Source organism: Lissotriton vulgaris, chromosome 6, assembly GCF_964263255.1.
Source record: "Lissotriton vulgaris chromosome 6, aLisVul1.2, whole genome shotgun sequence".
Lineage (NCBI taxonomy): Eukaryota > Metazoa > Chordata > Amphibia > Caudata > Salamandridae > Lissotriton > Lissotriton vulgaris.
Window position 1 is genome coordinate 128,765,458 of NC_141694.1, and position 24,030 is coordinate 128,789,487.

The window sequence follows — 24,030 nt, forward strand, 5'->3', positions numbered from 1 at the left end:
TTGGGGTGATAAACCCCCTTCCCTGTCTCACTCTCGTCTTTGCTCCTTGAAGTTTTCTTATAAAATGCCTCATCAACTTCTTAAAAATATTCTTTCAGACTTCTCCCCTGTACATCCTTGGACTGAGGCATGGTGGCATGTGGTCTGCTGCGTGAAGAGAATAAATCAAGGTGCTGGTCCTTGACTCCACCTCTGTCCTCGCCTCCTTCTTCTTTTTCTCAGTTCTTCTCCAGGTAAAATACACAGCTTTACCCTAAGTAGTGTGGGACAGGATGGAAGTCTGGAACCAGGAGATTAACCAAGCATGATTATTAGTGTCTATTTTTATTAAGTACTCTCTCATCTATGTTAGGATATTAAACTTGTGTGCACTGAAGAGCATACACTTGCACAACTTGCAGAAGCTGGAAATGATAGTCTGGGGGATTCATAATTTAACAAAGATCCTAGTATAATATAGGTAAAGAGGTTCACAAATGGTGCGAGTTATGTGAAATATTGAAACACTTTTGGAGTGTTGCGATGCTTGGACATTTATATTGGCATTACAGAGGTGGGTCATGCAGTAAACAGTATTGCATCGTCATAATCACTTGTTTTAGTTTGTTAGAAAATGTCACTCACAGGGTCACATATATGACATGGAGATGTCACACATAGGCACACTGAAAGTCTGGAAATGTCAGACACAAGTGAACTCAAAACCTGGTGCTCTGTGTCACTGGATGGTGCTTTCTAGAGCGGAGGATGGATTCAGATTTCACGATGCAGCTAGATTTGAACTTTTAGAGTAGGGACTGACTAGTATTTGAAAGGTACTTCAATGGGGTGTTGAAGAGGGTAACATTATAAATGTGCTAGAGAATATCCAAATAGGTCAGTACCAAGGTGAACACTATCAGTCTTTAAATAGGATATCTGAGCTGGGTTTTTCAGAGAGGAGTACATAGATTTTCCTGGCTATAATTTTGTAGATGTGTCTGCAGAGGTCTTTCCAAGGTAGAGACTGGGCTTTTCGGGGGGGAATGTTGTGGAGACCTTAGCGAGAATGTCTACTTGATGCTTTGCAGTAGGGATAAAGTGGGGCCTTTGTTGAGAATTTTTGGATGGGATTTTACTGGTGGAATGTGGTTAGAGATGTGTGGATTTGGATGATAGAGCTTTTCTAGGCGGGCTTTGGATAGTGGTCTGGGTGAGAATTTGAACATGGGGACTGACTGTGGTTTGAAAGGCTGCTCCTAAATGGACTTTATAGATCTCTTTTGGACAGGTGTTTGAACAGGATTCTATGATAGGACATTAAAGAGGAAATCTGAATGACGTTTTAAAAAGGGTTCTGAGTGGGGTAATAAAACTGGGGCTAAATGGTGCTTTATAGAGTGGTGACTGAATGGAGCTTTATAAAGGATGATGAATGGTACTATGTAGAAGTCTGCATTGGGCTTTGTTGAGGATGTCAAGGCGAGAGCTTTGGAGAGTGAGTCTGGGTGGGAATGTGCAGTGTTCAATGATAGGACATTTGCAGTTAAGGGATAGGATGCACTTTTTAGAGATGAGGGTTCTTGAATTTATCTTTTCCCCAGAGTACTTCTCAATGAGCCGACAAATTATCAAACCTCTTTACCATTGACTCCATCTGCCCCCTTCGGAGGTCTGAAAGGAGTCTGTCAATGAAGCATTTTGTTTCAGGGGGGTTGACATTACAATGTTTGAAGACCAAGGCAGTATAGTGATTTCTTGTGACTGGTGTTTCATCGCCCGATTGTTCATTTTAGTGGAATAATTGCACACAAGTTATACTTAAGAAAAACTTGAAAACCTCACTTCAAGAAAGATGTTATTTGATGATGTCTTCTTCAGCACTTCAGTAGCAACTGACCCAACGAATGGAGATGATCATAACTGTGTCTTTTGTGTAGGTCCTTCTGCGTGGTATAAATACCTCTTCATGGGTCTGAGGTTTCTACCTGGATCTTCTGCATGGTCTAACTACCTCTTCATGGTTCTGAGGTTCTTACCTGTCCTTCTGCATGGTATTACTATCTCTTCATGGTTCTGAGGTTTCTACCTGGTCCTCCTGCATGGTATAACTACCTCTTCATGCTTCTGCGGTTTCTACCTTTGCCCCCGATTGAACGTTAGCTGGAAATCCAGCAATTAACTAAGATAAATTACAAAGGAATAGGGAATATCCATGCACACCCAGTTTTCTGTGTGTACTTTTGCTCACAATTCCTAATTAGGTGTGCATTAAAATTCACGCGTAACGCCTCTTCCAAGCAGGTTTTGAATAGAAATGGGAGGGACACAGGGAAAGCAAGGTGGTGCAGGCTATCAGTGGGTGGGGGAGGTTGTGGTTTGGAAGAGGGGAGATGTTCCATGCTCCCCTGTAATTGTAGAAGAATGTTGGGTGCATGCTGAAGATTGTCTGCACTTGCAACTCCAGCTTCCTGCAATTTTATGTGTCAGATTTTCCAGCAGATAAAATAGGGCCCAGTGTTCCTGCACCTATTAGATCTGGATGCGGAAACACCAGCTATTTGTAATCAGGCGGATACCACTCTACCTGAATCAGAGTTTGGTCCCTATTGGTCTGTTACAGGAGTTCAATCTTATTCTGCACTATGTTAGTGCTGGGACACTCCTAGTGCTTCACATCGATAAAACCAAGCACCACCATAATTAAAAAAATTCTAAAATAATCCAAACAAAATCAAAACCCAGACCAAACATTCCAAATCTGTGGTGTACTTTTATCGATGACGCAGCACACTGAAACCAGACAAGTGTAAACAAAAAAGATCATATTAATTGATGTGACAAGACAACCATAGCGCACACTGTACTAATAGGTTTTATCATACTTGACTTGCTCTCTCAACATAGTTGGAAAGGTGCTCTCGGCTACTGGCCTCCATGCCCCCTTTCTGACTTTTCACCAACAGACACATCCAATGCACAGACGTTAGAGAACTTTCCTGCACTTAAGCCAGGGGATGTAGACTCACTATTAAATGTAGTAAAATCAGGCTCCCCGCTGGACATTATTCCAGCTAAGATCACCTCACTGCTCTCCAAACAACTTTCTGCCCCTATTTGCTCAATCCTCAATTGCTCTATGAATGGAAGGCGGCGCAAATCATCTCCATCCGTAAAAACCCCAAGGTCCCCCATGGAGGATTTATCCAATTATCACCCCATTTCATTGCTACCTCTCCTGAGCAAGATACTAGAAAAACATATCAATATACCTGTGTCTGACTTTGTCGAAGCTTCGAGCTGCCTTGATCCATCTCAGTCGGGCTTTCGACCCAGATACAGCAAGGAGTCGGCTATGATTGCTGTCACTGACAAAATCAGAATGTCCCTGGGCAACGGACAAGCAGTGCTTCTTGTGCTGTTTGATTTATCGACAGCCTTCGACATGATTTCCCATCAGACTCTGCTCAGGAGACTTAGGGAAACTGACCTCCAAGGGACAACACTCTACAATGGATGTTGAGTTTTCTGTCTAATAGACCTCAGACTATTAACCTAGGCCCTTTCCGCTCTAAGACCACAAGACTGACTAAGGGAGTACCATAGGGCTCCCGTCTTAGCCCCACCTTATCTATACTACTATAATAAAGTAAGAACTTTCAGGCTTTGAGGCAGGTAAACTCGGGAACCACAGCGCCAATCTACACACCCGATACACCGTTGAAATCGTCAGGGTGTGTAGATGGTTATAGGCTATATAAATAACAAAATAAAACCTTATTTATAATATTTATATTTTTTTAAAAAGTAGTCCCCCCCCCAAAGTAGCGCCGGCCGCGACGTGCATGCTCACGTCAGCACGGGGAGGAGAGGCGTCCAAGGAGCGGCGGACATGGCGCGGGGGAGGAGCGGTGACGTGAGGCCAGCGGCGGTGGGAGCAGCGGAGAGATGGACATGGCGCGGGGGAGGAGCGGCGGCGGACAGGCGGTGAGGAGCAGAGCGGCGGAGCGGAGAAATGAGGACCGGCGGCTGAGGCGCAAGGAGCAGTGAAATGCTCAGGTAATGCTCCGGGGACAATGTCAGGGCAGGCGGGTGTCTGGCCAGGCAGGGGACGGGAAATTACTAAAACAATGATCAGGGTCGGGGCAGGCGAGGTCGGGGCGGGCGGGGGCACGGGCTGCCTGCGGGGCGGGTGGGGGCACGGGCTGCTGGGCAATATCGAGGCAGGCGGGGGTAGGGGAAGCCTAAATGCTCCCGGACAAGGTCGGGACGGGCTGCTAGTTTAAAATATATGGCTCTCCCTTATTCGTATTACTAAGGAATTTAGGATATGCCCAATATCTTATGCTGACGATACTCAGCTCCTACTTTCCTATGATAAAAACAATCCCAATGTCCAGTCTACTTTTTTGGAGGGCATGATGACCATCGCTGGATGGATGAGGGATAACTTCCTCCAGCTTAACGCGGGGAAAACTGAGATCATGTTGTTCGGAGATGCATCAGTGAGGTGGTGCCCAAGATGGGGGCCAGAGGAATTGGGCACAGCGCTGATTCCCAAACTGGTGGTTAGAAATCTGGGAGTCCGCCTGGATCAGAAATTGATCATGAAGGAGGACGCCACAAGTACTGTTGGCTCATGCTTCATGTGTTAAGTCTTTTCCAAAGGGTATTCCCCTTCCTACCTTTAACCACTCGAAAAACTCTTAACCAGGCACTGGTGTTGAGCTGCCTGGGCACTGCAATGCTTTGCTGATTTCAGCTAATGAAGCCTCCTTAAATTGTAAGTAGTCAGAACACAGCAACTTGTTTGGTCTCCAATGCTTCCCCGAATAGCCTTCCTCCCTCTTCTGCAACAACCACATTGGCTTCCGGTGCAGAAGCGGATCAGATTAAAGATCTGCTGCATTTTCCACAAATCTTTGAATGGCAAAGGTCCCAGATACCTAGCAGATAAATTTACCAAATATATGCCACTTAGGTCCCTTCGATCAGGGACCACATCTTTACTTCATACTCCACGCTACAAAAAATCTCACCTAGGTGGTAAAGCTTTCTCCCACCTAGCCCCTCTTATTGGAACCAACTCCCTATCCACTTGCAACAATGCCCAGATCATTTACAGTTCAGAAGACTTCTAAAAACCTCATTGTTCTAATCAGCTCCTCTTCTGTGGCTGGCTGTAGCAACTCTATCGCACGGAGATACCTCTTGGGGGATGGTTCAGGCGCTTTATAAATTAATACATTTTAAATATCAAATAAATATCCAGTAATGCGAGTTCAGTTATCACCCGTAAATTGGCTAAAATCTCCAGATTAAGTGGGGTTTTTTCAGTAACTAAATTGTATACCCCACTTAAAGAGGGATGGAGAAATCTCCATAGGTAAAGGATAAGTTTGTTGAATAATTTCAATAGGGCAGCAAAGCCACAGAAACAGGAAGTAGATCACTTTAATAAGGAATGGTCTTCATGGAAGAAACTATTTTTGGTACTTTATTCATAAAAGATTTCACAAGGAGGACCAAAGCTGAGCTGTTTTAGGGTACACTGTGGGAAGAAACGAAAGCAAATTACCTGAAAAATATACAGACCTATCTTTTTGTGTGCGAAGTCTCCACAGTTGTAAAATGACTATAAGTAACAGGAAACTTGTAGTAACTGACTGTTATACATATAGGGACGACAGCTGCCCTGTTCATGTTCCTTCAGGTTTTCTCACTTTGTGTGTTCTTCAGTGTAATCAAGGGCTTTTTGATTTAACAGGCTGAATGGGGGAGATGGCAGAGTGGTCGAAGGTGGGGGTTTCTTTTTGTTCACTGTTGTTCTATTCTCTCATAAAATAATCTTTTTCTTCAATTTTATAAATGTATGTGGCTTGTCCCCAATTGGAAAAACCACAGTTGATGGACAGAATGCAGAACAATGTCGTACAATCACCCCAGTACAGAGATCTGTGCCTAAATCCATCATTTTTTTGCACTCCACACCACCCCAGTTCAGACATGGCAATATGCAAATCAGTCTGACCCTGTGCCTCATGGGAACAGTCCAGCCCGAACTGCCAAGCCATGCCTTCCCTGGACTGGAAACAAGCTTCCGAGGACCGGTTTCTGGCATTCCAGCCGTCTTCAGCCCGGCTTGCTTGAATCCAGTGGTGTGGAGAGCATGGGACTCACGTCTGAGCATACCCATCCCACCCAGGGTGACAAATGCAAAAACCACAGTTGATGGACATAATGCAAAACAATGTCAAACATTCAGCCCAGTACAGAGATCTGGGCCTAAATCCATCGTTTTTTTGCACTCTTTTCCAATGTTAGGCTGTGTCCTATCACCACAGAAAGGGCTATATATCCTCCTGTAGTGAGTTTGGAGCCATGGCAAGAAGGGCAGGGACTTGTGCGCTTCAAAGACATCTCTTTGGAGGCTCCCCCACTTCAAAGGACCAACTGTGTATAAGTACTGGACCTCTGACACCACCAACTCAGGACACTTCAAAACTGAAAGAAGGACTGCTGTGCTGCTGAAAGGACTGCCACTCTGCTGATCTGCTTTGCTGTGCAGAGTTGCTGCCCTCTTGCCTGAGCTTGAGAAGGACTGGAACTGCCTCTCTATGTCCCATAACCTAAGTGATGACAAGAGCTTGCTGTATTGCCACCTTTTCTGAAGTCTCAGGGACATCAAAGACTTCCTCTCAAACCTTCGAGAGCACCTGGACAAATGGTGCCTACCCAGTGCTGGGTCCTGGGCCCTTGGAAGTATAAAGTGCTGAAACTACAAGTATCCATGCATCAATGACGTTGCACAGATAGGAACCGGCGCATCTCCATTAACACCGACACATCTCGGCAGCTGCAAGGATTGAGTACATCGCTTCAATGACTGCTGGACCCAGTTGCGCCGATTGGAACCGGTGCACCCCATCAACGACGACACATCACTGTGGCTGCGAGGATCGAGGACATCCCTTCGCCGACTGTTGAACACCGTGCCTCCATTCCTGATGCGTCTCAGACTTTGAGAGGCTTGGCACCGACACATCGCCTACATCTAAAGGATCAACAACGATGCATCGTCTCCTCTGCTCTTGACATCTCGGCCTCAACGTCATATCATCCAAGAACTAAGGTGCTGTTTCAGCGGGCCAAGGCTAGTCCCTGTTTCTGACCTGTGCTCCATAGCGATCGGCCTGAACTTTTAGATTTACCCCGGTCTAGCACTACCAGATAGCCCCGGTTAATGCTTTATGCTTTTAAGCACTACAATTCAGTTTATTCTTTAATAATTCATAACACCGTTTGTAATTTGTTTTGTTCATAAAAATGATAGCTATTCGTCTAATGTGGTGTTGGGGCTTTTTTGGTGTTTTCACTGTATAAAGTATTGCACAAATACTTTACATATTGCATCTTACGTTAAGCCTGACTGCTCTGTACCAAGCTTCCAGAGGGTGATCCCAGGTTAATTTATGGAGATTACCTGACTTACCTTGTCTAGGATTGTGGTTCCTGCTTTGATAGGGTGCATACCTCTGCCAACCAGAAACTTAATTTCTAACAGACGTCATTCAGCAAAGTATAACACAGTAGCAGTGAAGTGCTGTTAAGGCAGTATTTGTGAGACCTCAGCAAAACTACTTTGTTGATTTCAAAGCAATCGTACCACTTTATTAATGACAAGACATCAATATACAACCATATTACTAGCTGGTACCAGATGCTAGAGCTGCAGTGTTTTCTCATAAATATGGTCTGGGGAGAACATGGATGGGGCCCAACGCGTAGTTTTGACCCAAGTCTAACACAAAAACTGATATGCCTTCACCGAGGTTATCAAAATCTAACCAGGCCTTCTAGAAATGGATTGTTCATCTGATGGGATATGGTGAAGAGAACTTATTTTCACTGAATGTTTTAAGATAGTAAAGAATAGCAGGTGAAGTACATTCTAGTAATGAGACTTGTGAGAGAGATTCCTCTTATGTGTGGAGTCCCGCAGGGCTCCTCGCTTAGCCCCATCCTTTTTAATGTGTACCTAAAACCACTAGCAGGGATAGTACAGCCATATGGTGTGACCATAGTCACATACGCAGATGATACTCAGCTGGTGGTAGCTCTGGAACACGTGAAGGAAGACCTCATTGATCTTAAATCCTGTCTGGAACAGGTTGCCACATGGATGGCACACTCATTCCTAAAGCTCAATGGAGACAAGACTGAGATTATGATTCTGGGAAACAAGGCGGAGACACACACTAGTATTGACTGGCCTAGCAGGCTCGGCCCAAACCCCCAGCCCAAAGAGAAGATCAAAAGTTTGGGAATATGGCTAGATAAGGAACTCAAACTTGGCCATCAAGCAGTCACTGCAGCAGCCACCTGCTTTGGCATCCGAAAACAACTTAGAAAGATTCATCCACTTCTCCCGGACACTGCACGTAGAACCATGATACAATCTTTGATTCTCCCACGGTTAGACTACTGTAACTCACTCTATCTTGGAACCCCTAAAACTACGATCAGGAAATTACAAATAGTGCAAAATGCAGCAGCCAGATTACTCCACAATATTCCTAGCAGACAATCAGCGAAACCTGTGCTGATGGCCCTACACTGGCTACCCATTGCTGAGCGTATAAAATTCAAAGCACTATGTATTTCCCATAAAACTCTCTGGAATACAGGCCTGAAAATAAACAAATCCCTCCTTACCTTTCACTGCCCCTCACGTAACCTTAGATCGGCCAGCCTTTTCCAATCCAAGGTACCTATATCTAAAAGAGTAAGAACAGGCGGACGTATGTTCTCATATAACGCAGCCTTGCTATGGAACTCTCTCCCGATCAAGCTCAGATCGAACCCCAACCACATAACTTTCAGGAAACAACTTAAGACTTGGCTATTCCAGAACGCTTTCTAGATCTCCTTTGTCCTGTCTATCAGATGACAGCGCTGGGATGCCTGAGGGTAGCCATGCGCTTAACAAGATTTAATTCATCATAATAATAATAATAATAATAATAATAATAATAATAATAATTATAGGAAATGTAAAATATGAATTCACAGTAGACAAGGTAAAAAATTAAAATATAGCGCAACTACAAACACCAGCAGAAATCAACCAGCTGTAAGTGGTTAAAGAACAGTGCAGGCCAAAATCTTGTGCTTACGAGAGCAAGGTAAAGAGGTCATTTGAAGACACAATGGAATAGGCAACTTCAGTAGATTGCAGTTAAAGGCCAATTCGTATTTAGCAAGCTTGAAAATATTTATGGTTTTAGCCCCAAGGTTTACCAGCATGCTCTTCTGTGTGTTTCCAAATAGACTGTAACCTGATTAGACAATGGGTGCAATAAATCCAGTTAGCTTAGAGGACTTGGAGGTCTTACGTGCACAATGATAAAAGCACACATGACTAAAATTGTGTTTAATTCAAATACATATGCACTCACGTACAAGAATGGCAAAGTTTGTTAAGCATTGTTAGAAACTGCAATAAAGGATATGTATTGGATTAGGCTAAAGTTAAGGGTCACAGGTGACTTGATGTTTCTTACGATCAGCATGTATTACTCTGTAACTGATGTAATGATCCACTGCTGAACGTTTGTCACCCTCATTGTTGAGCTGTGTATATAAAAAGCTATGCGTGATGTATCAATTTGAAACTGGCTGCCTGTCTGTGTGCAAGGAGGGTCTGTCTCCCTGTTACAACAGTACAGAGCTGTCTTTGCATTGCCAAGAGGAGTCTAAGTCTTTTTCATTTTTAAAGGTTTTAAATCACCCCACAACAGACCAGACAGGAGTTTCCGATAATGATGAAGGTTACTCTAACAGAATTCGATTTGTTAGTTTGTTTCATGACCTAAGGGCCATAGAGGCAATTCCTATTGAGAGAGCGCAATTTGAATGCAAAGTATATCGTAGCCATATCTAGACGTATATGTCATAAACATAGGAATGAAACGCACATTGTAATGTTAAGTTGGCGATTATAGCATAAAAGCCAACGAATGTGATAACATGGTATAGGAAATGTAAATGTATTTACATGTTAAAATGCATTAGATTTAGAAGGCCCGTATACATGATGGGTAATGTAGAAATGCTTAGGAAATGTAGAACGTGCACAGTAGAATTCATATACGTGTGTAACTTTAAACAGAGAAACGTGGATGAATGTATAAGGAACTTACATGACGATGTAACCAAGGAGAGTGCATAAGTTATACTCTACGCAATCGTATTCTATGTAGTATATATCCGATGTGAAATGTATTCAAGTATAACTAAGTCAATTTGCTAAAGTACGAATATATAAATGTATGCCAAAGGTTATACTGTGTAGAGGGTTTCTGTAGGAATGTTGGAAGAGTTTAGGTCATTTGTGTTTGTAACCTAACTGGTCAAGAGTTCGCAGGAGCATAGTCAAATGTATGTAATTTAGAGGGCTTGTAAAAGTCGTAAATAGCTTGATGTGGACGTGAGAGCCGAGAAGTCTAGCACTTGTTAGATTTAAGGTGACAATGCCGGACGGAGCTTATTGCTTGAACGTGAGGAGAGACACTTTGAATGTGGACTATGTTTTGACAAGACCATTCACAGGACCTAGCAGGGTCAAGCTAAGAGACATAGAGTTAAAGCCTTGTCTAAATTCATATGATACTCGATCTGAAAGGATCAATAAAAGTCGACGATGAGATGATGAAGATGACATCTAAGAAAAAGGTCAACTTAACGAACGACGCAAGGAGTGGACCAATGGAAGAAGCAGGAAGTTGACATCATCGGGGAAAGTCCGTGGTGGGCGTCAAGGGGCGTTCCACCCACACAGTGATTGTGTATTTTAGGGACAGCACCCCGGGGAGGAGCGCGGAGCAATTAGCATTAGGCTAAGGCGAGAGCGAAGACAAGGATAGATGCCTTGAGCAGATGTGCTGAGACATCAGAGCGCAAGGGAGCAGTAGGCCGAGGACCCTTACAGAGCGGATGGGTAGGCAGATAGGGTACTGCTTCTGAAACTTAAGATTTCCTTTAGAGGCTAAAGAGAGTTTGAACTTCTTTGGAAGTCAAACTGCTGACACCTTTTTAGGGAAGAAACTTGCGAAGTAGGGTTGTCACATAGCATAGAGTAGGGACAGATTAACTTGATGATTTTTATCTTACTGCAGATGACGCAGAAGGAACCACTTCACACCGAAGCTTAAGCGGCTGATATTGTAACTGATTTTTGTATTTTGTATACTTTGAGATTTTATCCTGAGTGGATTGTATCGCATTCAAATTAACTTTATATAAAACTCTTAAAACTTTATCAGTTGTAAGTGGTTCTTCAGAGTGGCGTCAGTTAATGGGGTTTGTCTAACCAATGCGGGGGTGGTCCTTTCCTCAATGACAGATACGAGCGGTCCAAAACAGATGAATGGGATTCTTTATTAAATTTATCATAATCATAAATTGATATCAAAATCTCATTCCCCGCAGTTGGTAGCAGAGGATGGTTATCTTCTTGAGGAAGACGACCTAGGCCAGGTTAGTTTACCCCAAGGTCCCTAGTCATCGTCGACCAGAAGAAGAATTGCAGCCGAAGACGGTGCTGATGGTGCGTCGAGAGAAAAGCAGCAGAGTCGGTCGAGAGTGAGTATAAGGGTCATGCGTTGTAAGATTGCGGTGTTTTATGTTGTTCCTGTGTTGTAATGTCAAGCGGAGTTGAATGCCCGTAGTGTGATTGGGGGAAGGTTGTGAGCGCGCGCAACCGGATGAAATCTTATGTCCAGAGGACTTAAGTGGTTCGGGTGTATCGAACACCCAGAGTAATTTGTCTACCATTGAAAGGGGGTCATGAGGTACCATTGATTTCCCGACAGACCGATGATAGGGGGAGCGTATGTGTGAGTGAATGAGTAGCGGACGCTGGTCGTACGTCTACTGTGTGTAAGTAACCTATCAGTTGAGGCAAGTGTCCGACCGTAAGAGGAAAGACGCTGTGCCAGTTGAGGTAGCAATTACAGTTAGACTGTGGCCGTACAGTCAGAGAAAAGTGATCGCTTGGACGGAAGTAGTCATTTTTCAATGTATGAATGAAAACGCATGTGAAATCGTGAGACGAGTTGAGGTACGAGAGAAGCTGCTGAAGAAAGAAGTGACGTCAGCGTAGAGCCGCGCTGAGATTGGTCAGTTAGCATAGAACTGTGCTGGGATAGGCTGTTAGCGAGAGTCGTACAGGGATTGGTGGTTGTTATCAAGACGCAAATAAGTAAGAAATATCGTACGTGATCAAAATGAAGTGTTTCAAGGGTTTAGGAAAAATCTTTAAAAGAAAAAGGAGAAATTTATATGTCGGAGAAGAAGCTCCACCAGAAGGCACACCAGCATATCATATGGCAGTAAATGTAGGGTTACACTCGATATTATGGATTTCCGAGTGGCACAGGCTAACTGAAGGGCAAAAAGAACTGGCGTTTCCAAGATTCGGAACATTTAAACTAGATGTGTTGAACCAGCTGAAAGCGACAATGCTTTCAATGAGACCTTTACCGAGGCCAACACAATTTGAAGCTCTTGGTGTGTGGTTTAGAACAGCACACGAAAGGGGCGTAAAGAGGCGACAAGAAAGAGTGAGAAGATCGGTAAAAGCAGTGCAGGATGCTAAATGGGACGATGAAGCCAAGAAATGGAGGGTCCAGAAGATAGAAGCAGATAAACTGTACCCGATGCTAGAAGTTACGGGAGAAAGGAAACCTATAGAACAGGAAGATGAGGAAAGCGAGTCGGAGGAGGATCTGATAGAGAGGCTATTAACAGATAAACCACCTCCATACAGCGGTGAACTTGCGAGTCCCATATTACCGCAAGCGGACGGAGCTAGGTGGGGGGAATATAAATCGATCCCTGTAACGGAGTGGGACGCTAATAAGACTGAGGAAATACCCCAAACTAGTTCTGAACAGAGAGTAGTGGGAAGATTTGTGGTCCAGAAGGTGCCGGAGACGCAATGCGCTAGGTCATACCAAATGCCGGACGCTTTGCAGGTCCCGGTCACCATAGGCCCTATTGTGTCAATCTATAACCCAGAAGGGGTCCAGCAGGAGGAACAGGCACGATGGGAAAATGAAAGAGCAGAAGAGGAGAATAGGAATGCCACAATGAATCCCCACAGGCAAATACGAGCACCAATAAGTCGGAGTACCCCATTAGATTCCGCAACGGGTCCCAGGGTAGAACAGGGAGGTCGAAGAGGACCAATGGATTTGAGGGGTCCTAAACCGAAAACCCATAAGGAATTAAGGGAATACCTGAGAGAATGGGACGCTGCCGAAGAGGCTCGGAATAAAAGTTTAGAAACGGGATCCGAGTGGAGAGAGCAGGATAACAGGATTCTCTCTCATTGTGGAGCTGGCGAAAGCAGCCCCGAGTGGGAGAGAGGAAGCCAAGAGAGCAGAAGAGATACTTATCCCGCTGATAACAGCAATAGGCTAATGTGCGAAGACAGAAGTGCAGGGTGTGGCGAAGTGCCTCGCGTCACCTTCAGTGAAGGGGAACGTAGGACACAGGAGTACCAGAATACCTTTAGGTGCACACACCATGCCCCAGGTGAGAATGTGAGACATTGGAGTCACGGAAACATGGAGAGTCGCGAAGCGTCTCGACATGCATCCGGTGATAGTGGACGGAGTCAGGAGAACATAGGAAGTCGCGAAACGTCTCGCCATCCATCCGGTGATCGCGAAAGAGATCACGGGAACATGGAGGGTCGTGACGGACCCTATCGTTTATTAAGCGACACCAGACAGCAAGCGAGTTATAGTGGGTTAGAGCAGAACGGTGGATCCTATCTCACATCTGGAGAAACCGAGCCTAAAAATCGGAACGTAGGGTTGGGGGACGGAGCCTTATTCCACCATACCCCACGTGGAGATGGAAAGGCTTGGGATCTAGAAGGGTGGGAACGAAGAGATGGAAGGAAGACTCCTCATAACTCACCTGTGCTCAGGCGTAGGGCGCATAGTGGAGGTGAGAGGGATATGAGAGAAGAACATAGAACTGAAATGCTGAAAGCGGAAATAAAAGCAAAACGGCTTGACGTAATGAGTTTGAAGGCAGATCTGGATGAATTGATTGATGGTACAGTGCCATTAGAGAGATTAGCCTCGTATACACCAGATGAGATACTGTTCCTATCCAAAGATATTACTCGGAGGGCGAGGTCAGCTCATGAGAACTTATCTAATTTAGCAAATAGGTACATGGTAGACCTGTCACGAACTAAGGCTTTACAGAGTAACCATAGGCTAACTTGCACGGATCAGGATTTGGATGATCGCAGAACGATCGCGCTGAAAGTACACATAAGGGAATTGATCGTAAGTATCAGAATATGGAGAGATCTAGATAGATGGGAGGAAAGATGGTCCAGAAAGGGCTCTGTCAGACGGAGTGTGCTTGAGGAGTCCCAGGACACAGGCTTGATGCGAATGGAAGCCTTCCCTTTGCGAGAAATCGCGAATGGAAGCTACGTTCATGTGCCCTGGAGTAGGGGGGATTTGGCGGCATTCACCAATTCCTTCCCAAAGCTTAGGGATAATCCCGTCGAGTGGTATAAGCAGGTAGAAAGATTCGTGAAGATCTCGAAGGTACTGTGGATCGATTTGAACACACTGTTCGACATCGTAGTACCCGGAGACTTGTGGACGGCATGCAAGCTCAGTGTTGAATGGCCTAATTGTGAGCCTCCGAGAGATACCCGGACGAATGGTCCATCAGTCAGAGTCATGGAAAAATACGAGAGAGTAATAACATGGCTAAAAGAGAAAGTGCCGGTGCAAGACATAGACTGGGTAAAGATAGATCGAACTACTCAGGAGCCGAAAGAGACAGTTCATGAGTTCTATGAGAGATTACTGAAAGCATTCAAGCAGTACAGCGGGTTAGATGTGATGGATCCCAAGGACATAGGACAGTTTGTTTCGAAGTTTGTCCTCGGATTAAGACCAGAAATATGTCTAATGATCCAGCAGCATCTGATCTGTTGGCAGAACAAGCCTTTGGATGAAATTCTGAGGTATGCAAGGTACTGTAGTGACGAGATAGACTCTAAGGCAAAGAAACTTAAAGAAAAGTTAATGCTAGTGCAAATGCAAGCTGCTGGAAAGGATAAACCGCGGCAGCAGGGAACAGGAACGCAGGCAAAGAAACAGAATAATCAGAGCAGAGACGAGGAAGAAAGACAGAGACCGAGAATGGATATCGCGACACTGAAAAAGACAACAAGATGCCATCAGTGTAATGAGGTGGGACACTGGCGACGCGAGTGTCCTTACAATGTTGAGTCAGGGGATCTTGAGCAGGAGGAGGAAGAGGTTCAGAACAACGTGGTTAAGGGAGCCACAGTCCCGAAGGGCAAGTTTGTCAAAGGGGGGACTCAGACTCCTCGAGCCCCGTTTCCTCAACCACCTCGCATCTCAAACGGAGGGAAAACCTACAGACAGATGCCATTGTTTGTAGGAGGAGAGGAATGCTACTACGTTGATCCTCTTACAGGGCAGCGGGCGAATAGGGAGGAAGACTGTACTCTAGGAGCCGCTTTGGAAGTAGATCAGAGGGGACCATACGTAGAGGCGGAAATAGCGGGATGTCCTACAACCTTTTTGGTGGATACGGGGGCCACTCGATCCACGTTGAGATCTGCGGTCGTCCCGGGTCTGCCAATATCAGGAGAAACGGTTCAGGTGGTAGGAGTCGCGAACAAAAGGATGACAAATCCCTTGACCGAACCAGTGTCAGTAAGGATAGGGAATTACAGTGACGAACATCAGTTTGTGATCTGCGATTCTAGTCCTGTGTGCTTATTAGGGAGAGATTTGCTGTGCAAACTGAATTGCACGATACATTGCACACCTGAGGGAGTAGAAGTGCAGACCAATGATGAGGACGCTGATTTTAAAGTCGTAAACTCAAAAGAGTGTGTGGAACTTTATCCTACCTTAACAGTGGAGGAGCTTCCACAAGACTTGAGAGAGAAAGTCTCAGCTGAGGTATGGGATTTTACTGGGGAAGAAATAGGATTGATCAAAGGAGTGGAACCGGTAAAAATATTGGTAAGACCCCATGCTGAGTATCCAAGAACACCACAGTATAAGCTAACGCCAGAGACGATTGCAGGGATTAAGCCTGTGATCGAATCCATGATTAAGCAGGGAATACTGAAGGAGATCGTGGGAAGTCCATGTAACTCCCCGATCATGGGTTTGCAGAAACCTAGTGGAAAATACAGGATAGTGCAGGATCTTCGAAAGATTAATAACATTGTTGTCTCATGTTGTCCAGTGGTACCGAATCCATCAGTGATATTGTTTCAGATACCGTTCCAAGCTGAATGGTTTACCGTGATAGATTTGTGTCAGGCTTTCTTTTCGATACCGTTAGACGAAGAGAGCCAGTATCTTTTCGCTTTCAAGCTGGAAGATCGCGTCTTAACATGGTGTCGTATCCCTCAGGGGTATACAGAGAGCCCATCGATCTTTAACCAGTTATTGAAACGAAATCTTGAGAGTCTGGTACTGCCCAAGAATTCAGTTCTAGTCCAGTACATAGACGACCTCCTAGTTGCGTCAGAAACTGAGGAAGCTTGCAGAGAAGACACCATCACCTTGTTAAATCACTTGGCCGAGAACGGACACAAGGTGTCTCCAAGTAAATTACAATATTGTAAGACTGAGGTGCAATACTTGGGCCATAGGATTGAAAAGGGAAAGCGGAAGGTGTCTCCAGACAGAATAGAGGCGATTATGAAAATGAACGCGCCTACGACACAAAGAGAAGTCAGGATGTTTCTAGGCATGGTTGGTTATTGTCGACAGTGGATAGCAAACTTTTCACTGAAGGCCAAACCGTTATTACAACTGACGCACAAAGGAGTAAGTGATCCGGTACCATGGGACAAAGAGTGTTTGATGGCGTTTTTGCAGCTGAGGGAGGACTTATGTCGTGCCCCGGCTTTAGGAATGCCAGATTACACCAAACCATTTTTGCTTTACTGCTGCGAAAGAGAGGGATGCGCTTTAGCAGTTTTAGCTCAGGTCCATGGAGATGCGCGCAGGCCAGTGGCGTACTTTTCGGCTACTGGATCCAGTAGCCGCAGCATTGCCCGGATGTCTCAAATCCGTAGCTGCAACGGGTGTCAGCATTGAACGATCTGAAAGCGTAGTTATGGGACATCAGTTAGAAGTGTATGTACCACATTCTGTAGAACTGTTAATGACCAGGACTAAGACTCAGCATCTGACGAATAGCAGGCTCACACGCTACGAGCAGGTCATACTGGCTGCCGAGAATGTGACCCTAAAGAGATGCTCTGTCTTGAATCCTGCAACCTTGATGCCACTTCCGAATGAAGTGGACGATGAAAATTGTACAGAGCATGACTGCCTCGATGTGACTGAACTATGTACCAAACCGAGACCTGATATCGTAGATGAGCCATTGACAGACCCAGACGAAATTTTCTTCGTTGATGGTTCATGCGTAAGAAACGATGTCGGTCAGCTGAGAGCAGCTTATGCAGTATGCACGATTACCAGAGTTATAGAAGCCGCTTGCCTGGAAGGAGTACACTCCGCACAGGTAGCTGAAATTGTGGCTTTGACTCGTGCTTGTCTAGCAGGCGACAGACTTCGAGTCACTATATACACCGATAGCCAGTATGGTTTCGGCGTAGTTCATGATTACGGGCAGTTATGGTCTCAAAGAGGTTACATGACCTCCTCGGGTTCTCCTATTAGGAATGGAGAATTCGTGAAACTACTGTTAGAGGCTTTGCAAAAACCTATGGCCATAGCTGTGGTCAGATGTGTAGCACATACAAAAAATGTGGATTTTGTATCACTAGGAAACAAATACGCAGATGAAGTAGCGCGCTATTGCGCGGAGCAGGGATATTCTCACACTGATGTCAAGGTGGGGGGAGTCCAGGAAAGAACTGAATTGACCATGTTGCTAGATACTGTAGATACGTGGGATGAATTGAGAGCTGTACAGGAAAATGCACCAAATGATGAGAAAAAGAGCTGGGAAACAGCAGGGTGTGAAAAAAGTGAGATGAATTTCTGGGTTTCTGCCGACGGAAGGGCAGTATTACCAAATGAGCTTGTTAGTCCAATGGCAAGGAAATTGCATGGATCAGCACACATAGGAAGAGATGCTATGGTGAGAGTATTCAGACAAACGTGGTTCAATCCCAAGTTTAGAGTAGCGGCAGAAGCAGTGTGTCAGCGATGTACGATCTGTCAGCAACTAAATGTGGGAAAGAGAACACCAGTTACCTTGAGTCACATAGGAAGGTCGGGGGGGCCTTTCAATAGGATGCAGATTGACTTCATAGAAATGCCTCCATGCAACAGACTCAGATACGTGTTAGTGATTGTCTGCATATTTTCTAGATGGGTTGAGGCTTATCCTACACGTAGGTGCGATACACTTACAGTAGCAAAATTGCTACTTAGAGAGTTGATACCGAGGTTTGGGGTGCCATCCTCTTTGGAATCGGACAGAGGAACTCATTTCAATAGCGAAGTGGTGAAGATGCTGTGTTCAGCTTTGAATATCGATCAGAAGTTACACTGCAGCTATCGACCAGAAGCTTCAGGGATCGTAGAGCAAATTAACAGTACTATCAAGTCCAGACTGGCTAAAGTTTGTTCATCGACATCCCTGAGTTGGCCAGACGCACTTCCAGTAGTTCTTATGAGCATACGTAGCACACCTGATAGAAGAACAGGCCCCTCTCCACATGAAGTGCTAATGGGGAGAGCTATGAGATTGCCATCGGTTCCGACTGCAGCGCTAGTGAACATCACAGACGATTTGATCTTGGACTACTGCAAGGGACTATCTGATGCCGTTAATTCTGTGTCCCTCCAGGTCCAGGCTGCAGAGGTTCCATCAGTACAAGATTTGTGCCACGACCTGAGTCCAGGAGACTGGGTTCTGGTGAAGAAGCATGTCAGGAAGAACTGCTTAGACGTGCGTTGGCGAGGACCGTTTCAAGTCATACTTGTAACGAATACCGCAGTGAAGTGTGGGGGTCTGTCAAACTGGATACATGCCTCACACACCCGAAGAGTGCCAACACCTCCAGAAGACACAGCTCCTCTCTCGGATGAGAATCCGGCGGGAAGCGGAGAAGCCATAGAGGGGGAAAGCCAAGCTGTGGAGGTGATCGAAGAAGCTGAAACTGTGTTGGATCAGGGCGACGAAGGTCAGGACACTAGTGGGACCGAAGTCGCCTCAGGAGAAGAAAGTAATTGGGAGTCCGACACAGATATCGAGCAAACTGAGAGTGACCAAGAGACGGGTCCTGGAACAAGGAGCGGAAAGACGGAAAGCAACGAAGCTAGTTGGCCGGAGAGAAGGAGAAGGCCAAGTTCGGAAAGGAAAAAGGAAAGAACTCTTGCCCCGATCGCTGAAGAATCGGATCAGGAGGAAGAGACGACAGATTCAGGAACTGAGAGTCCACGAAGATCGAGAAGGGTACGTGTGCCCTGCAGAAGGTACGCCACCCCAGAGTGGACTTATCTAGCAGATGTATTGGGGACAGAAATCTGGGAGAGTGAAGAGCGTGAAAGTAATCGATCTCGATCCATTTGTGGCAGTGGAGATATGGATGTTGGCGCCTGGACTCGAGACTGAGGGGTTACTGACTTTCACACTTCCTATACCCCCACGTCTGAGTAAAATCCAAGATTTAGTGCTAAAAAGATTACAATTTCCAACAGTTGGTCAGCAAATGTCAGAAGAAGAAGAAAAAGTTATTCGCTTTGAACTGTTAATAATTGTTGTGAAAGCTGCAGGTCCGAAAATAATTGTTGATGCATAAAGACTTTTGTACGTATGTTATAAAGAAGAAGATAACCTAGCGCCGAGTGGAAAGAAGAATAAACTTAGGGCTTACATTTAGAGGACGGAGAAGGGCTAGGGGTGTCTGCTGCTAAGAAGAGAAAAAGACATTGTGGTGAAAAAGATACCTGTTGATAAAAAGCACTTTAAAGACTGTGAAAGCAAACAAGCAACCAAAGACTGGAAAGAGAATTTTCGCTAGAGAACGAGGTACGCTGTTTTGATAACATGGAGAACGGCAACCCAAACAGAAAAGCTAGATGTATAGTAGGTACGCTTATAGCAATAGTGATATTTCTCATAATCATAGTAGTAACGATATCTTACATGACAGGACATGAGAATGATAAAAGAATAGCAAATGTAAAAATTGTAACGACCTTGAAACCTGCTCTTGTGGGAAAGAAGGAGGAGAGCAATGTTATACGTGAAAAGGCGTTACTTACAGATGAAGCTCGTAGATTACATATAGACGAGTCACAGGGAAACTTTAGGTCAAATGCATATGCTAAATTATTGTACGAATATATCGATGCCATGGAGGCCAAAGATTGCTACGTTTGTATGCAATTGCCGGCTTCTGTAGACGAAGGCATTAGATATCACCATCTCCCATTGACTTATGGGATAACCTGTAGTTTACTGCTTAGTATATTTGATGGTAGAGAAGGATTTGAGTACTACTTTACAAATTATGATTCGGTACTGCCCGAAGTTCCGAATTATAAGCAAATGAATAAGTGGGACTACTACAAAAAGGAAGATAGACTGGCTAAATTCTTTCTTCCTTGGGATACATTAGATACATCGTATGCACGTAGAAATAATCTGACTTGTAAAGTTTCAGAGGTAGAGAAAAGGTTTATAGCACAAGTAGATGATCGATGCAGACGGCAGAAGATTCTAAAAATGTCAGGACAATGGAAAACAGATTGGACCGAAGAAGAGAAGGCACATAAAAAGAAAGGTAGCAATGGTCCAATAGCATTGGATAGAACGCAGAAAGGAAAGTTATGTTTAGCTCGAAGCAAAACGTATTATGAGAGTGAATTTGTAGGTGAAGTTAGTTGCGAGCACTCTTTTAAACTAGAGTACTACACGAAAGATTTTATGAAAGGAATGCAAGCTATTCCGAATGTGTATTTTGTATGTGGGAGAAATGCCTATGTAAAACTGCCTGACAATTGGTATGGTTCATGTTACTTGGCAATTGTCTTCCCCAAAATATATCATGCAAAGGATTTAGCGATCATAGAAGGAAAGGCTTCGAGGAGAACGAAAAGGGAAGTAGGAGATGTAGAAGTAGTAGGAGATGTATTTGGAGCGATGTTTCCATTGTTAGGGTTGATTCTTAACGATGTTAAGATTAGAAGGTTAGCAACAGTCGTGGATAGGTTGTCTGCCAGTACTGCAAGATCATTGATGTTAGTAGAAGGTGAGATGCAGTCGATTAGAGCAATGGTTTTACAGAACAGGCTTGCTTTAGATGTGATATTAACAAAAGAAGGCGGAGTTTGTAAAGCTTTGAAGGTTCAGGAATGTTGTACATATATTCCTGATAATTCAAAACCACTTGAGAAAGTCATACAGAACATTACACAGATTCATCAAGAAATTGAAGATTTATCAAAAGTAAATGTTTGGGAAAAAGTAGGAAATGGAGTGGGAAAGGTTGGAAGTTGGTTTGCTAATCTAGGCAAAGGTATAGTTTGGTATATTTTAAAGCCTGTATTAATAATATTAATTTGTATAATTACATTATTGGGATTAGTAAAATTGTATAAATGGTATAGGTCGAACCAGTTACAAAGATCGATGAGAGACCAAGAAAGGAGACTAGCTGTTCTACAAGATCAACAGTATAAAGGTCTGAGAACACTTGAATCTATAAAAAGAGGAACTGATGTAACTAGTTCGGTATAAGAGATGTATTCAAATTGCTTTTAGTGATGACTCCTAAAAGTCATCAAAGGGGGGAACTGAGAGAGCGCAATTTGAATGCAAAGTATATCGTAGCCATATCTAGACGTATATGTCATAAACATAGGAATGAAACGCACATTGTAATGTTAAGTTGGCGATTATAGCATAAAAGCCAACGAATGTGATAACATGGTATAGGAAATGTAAATGTATTTACATGTTAAAATGCATTAGATTTAGAAGGCCCGTATACATGATGGGTAATGTAGAAATGCTTAGGAAATGTAGAACGTGCACAGTAGAATTCATATACGTGTGTAACTTTAAACAGAGAAACGTGGATGAATGTATAAGGAACTTACATGACGATGTAACCAAGGAGAGTGCATAAGTTATACTCTACGCAATCGTATTCTATGTAGTATATATCCGATGTGAAATGTATTCAAGTATAACTAAGTCAATTTGCTAAAGTACGAATATATAAATGTATGCCAAAGGTTATACTGTGTAGAGGGTTTCTGTAGGAATGTTGGAAGAGTTTAGGTCATTTGTGCTTGTAACCTAACTGGTCAAGAGTTCGCAGGAGCATAGTCAAATGTATGTAATTTAGAGGGCTTGTAAAAGTCGTAAATAGCTTGATGTGGACGTGAGAGCCGAGAAGTCTAGCACTTGTTAGATTTAAGGTGACAATGCCGGACGGAGCTTATTGCTTGAACGTGAGGAGAGACACTTTGAATGTGGACTATGTTTTGACAAGACCATTCACAGGACCTAGCAGGGTCAAGCTAAGAGACATAGAGTTAAAGCCTTGTCTAAATTCATATGATACTCGATCTGAAAGGATCAATAAAAGTCGACGATGAGATGATGAAGATGACATCTAAGAAAAAGGTCAACTTAACGAACGACGCAAGGAGTGGACCAATGGAAGAAGCAGGAAGTTGACATCATCGGGGAAAGTCCGTGGTGGGCGTCAAGGGGCGTTCCACCCACACGGTGATTGTGTATTTTAGGGACAGCACCCCGGGGAGGAGCGCGGAGCAATTAGCATTAGGCTAAGGCGAGAGCGAAGACAAGGATAGATGCCTTGAGCAGATGTGCTGAGACATCAGAGCGCAAGGGAGCAGTAGGCCGAGGACCCTTACAGAGCGGATGGGTAGGCAGATAGGGTACTGCTTCTGAAACTTAAGATTTCCTTTAGAGGCTAAAGAGAGTTTGAACTTCTTTGGAAGTCAAACTGCTGACACCTTTTTAGGGAAGAAACTTGCGAAGTAGGGTTGTCACATAGCATAGAGTAGGGACAGATTAACTTGATGATTTTTATCTTACTGCAGATGACGCAGAAGGAACCACTTCACACCGAAGCTTAAGCGGCTGATATTGTAACTGATTTTTGTATTTTGTATACTTTGAGATTTTATCCTGAGTGGATTGTATCGCATTCAAATTAACTTTATATAAAACTCTTAAAACTTTATCAGTTGTAAGTGGTTCTTCAGAGTGGCGTCAGTTAATGGGGTTTGTCTAACCAATGCGGGGGTGGTCCTTTCCTCAATGACAGATACGAGCGGTCCAAAACAGATGAATGGGATTCTTTATTAAATTTATCATAATCATAAATTGATATCAAAATCTCATTCCCCGCACTATAGTTTATTTGAATTTACTGTACTTCCAGTCAATAGATAGTTAAAACTCTTTGACTATGAGCCTGAAGTAAATGTGAATAGTTTCTAGAATAATTCTACCATTTTCTTTTTCAAGCCAAATTCAGAGCCCCTGTGGCTGTGTACTGTGGAAGTGTCCCAAAAATGAAGCCAGGATACCACTCCCTGCGGACAGGGAGTATCGACTCCAACTTACAGCTGTGTGGAAATAAATGGATGGCTGCAGATATAGGTAAGTCTGGTGGAAAATGTGATTATGTCAATTTTTAGTATGAAGCAATGACTGAATTGCAATGAGAAGATACGTTTAGCTTAATTCACCAGGAAAAGCACCAAAATAAATTAATATATACAAACTAACAACTTTGACTCACGGTAAAAATAGAGATGTGTTCTATTGTGCTATAGTGATGTGTGTTGGTCTACATTGACATGTTCACACATTTACACACACTCCCTACTTCCCCTCCCTGCCCCACACATACACACATATCACATCATGGCAGTCCCCACTGTGGTGTAGTTATAACTAGGTCAGATATCCATAGGAAAGGAATTT

At 44.0% G+C, this 24,030-nt stretch overlaps 1 protein-coding gene across 3 annotated transcripts in view; it reads left to right on the plus strand.

The window, feature by feature from the left end:
- Positions 1-24,030, plus strand: part of TOGARAM2 (TOG array regulator of axonemal microtubules 2) — a 477,994-nt gene that overhangs the window by 189,443 nt on the left and 264,521 nt on the right. For 2 of the 3 annotated variants that reach the window (XM_086926144.1, XM_086926145.1), the window contains exon 2: positions 23,569-23,703. In XM_086926144.1, coding sequence (XP_086782270.1) covers positions 23,569-23,703 — 135 coding nt within the window. Of the gene's footprint in view, positions 1-98; positions 234-23,568; positions 23,704-24,030 lie in introns of all 3 variants that reach the window. The other variant, XM_086926146.1, reaches the window with a different exon arrangement.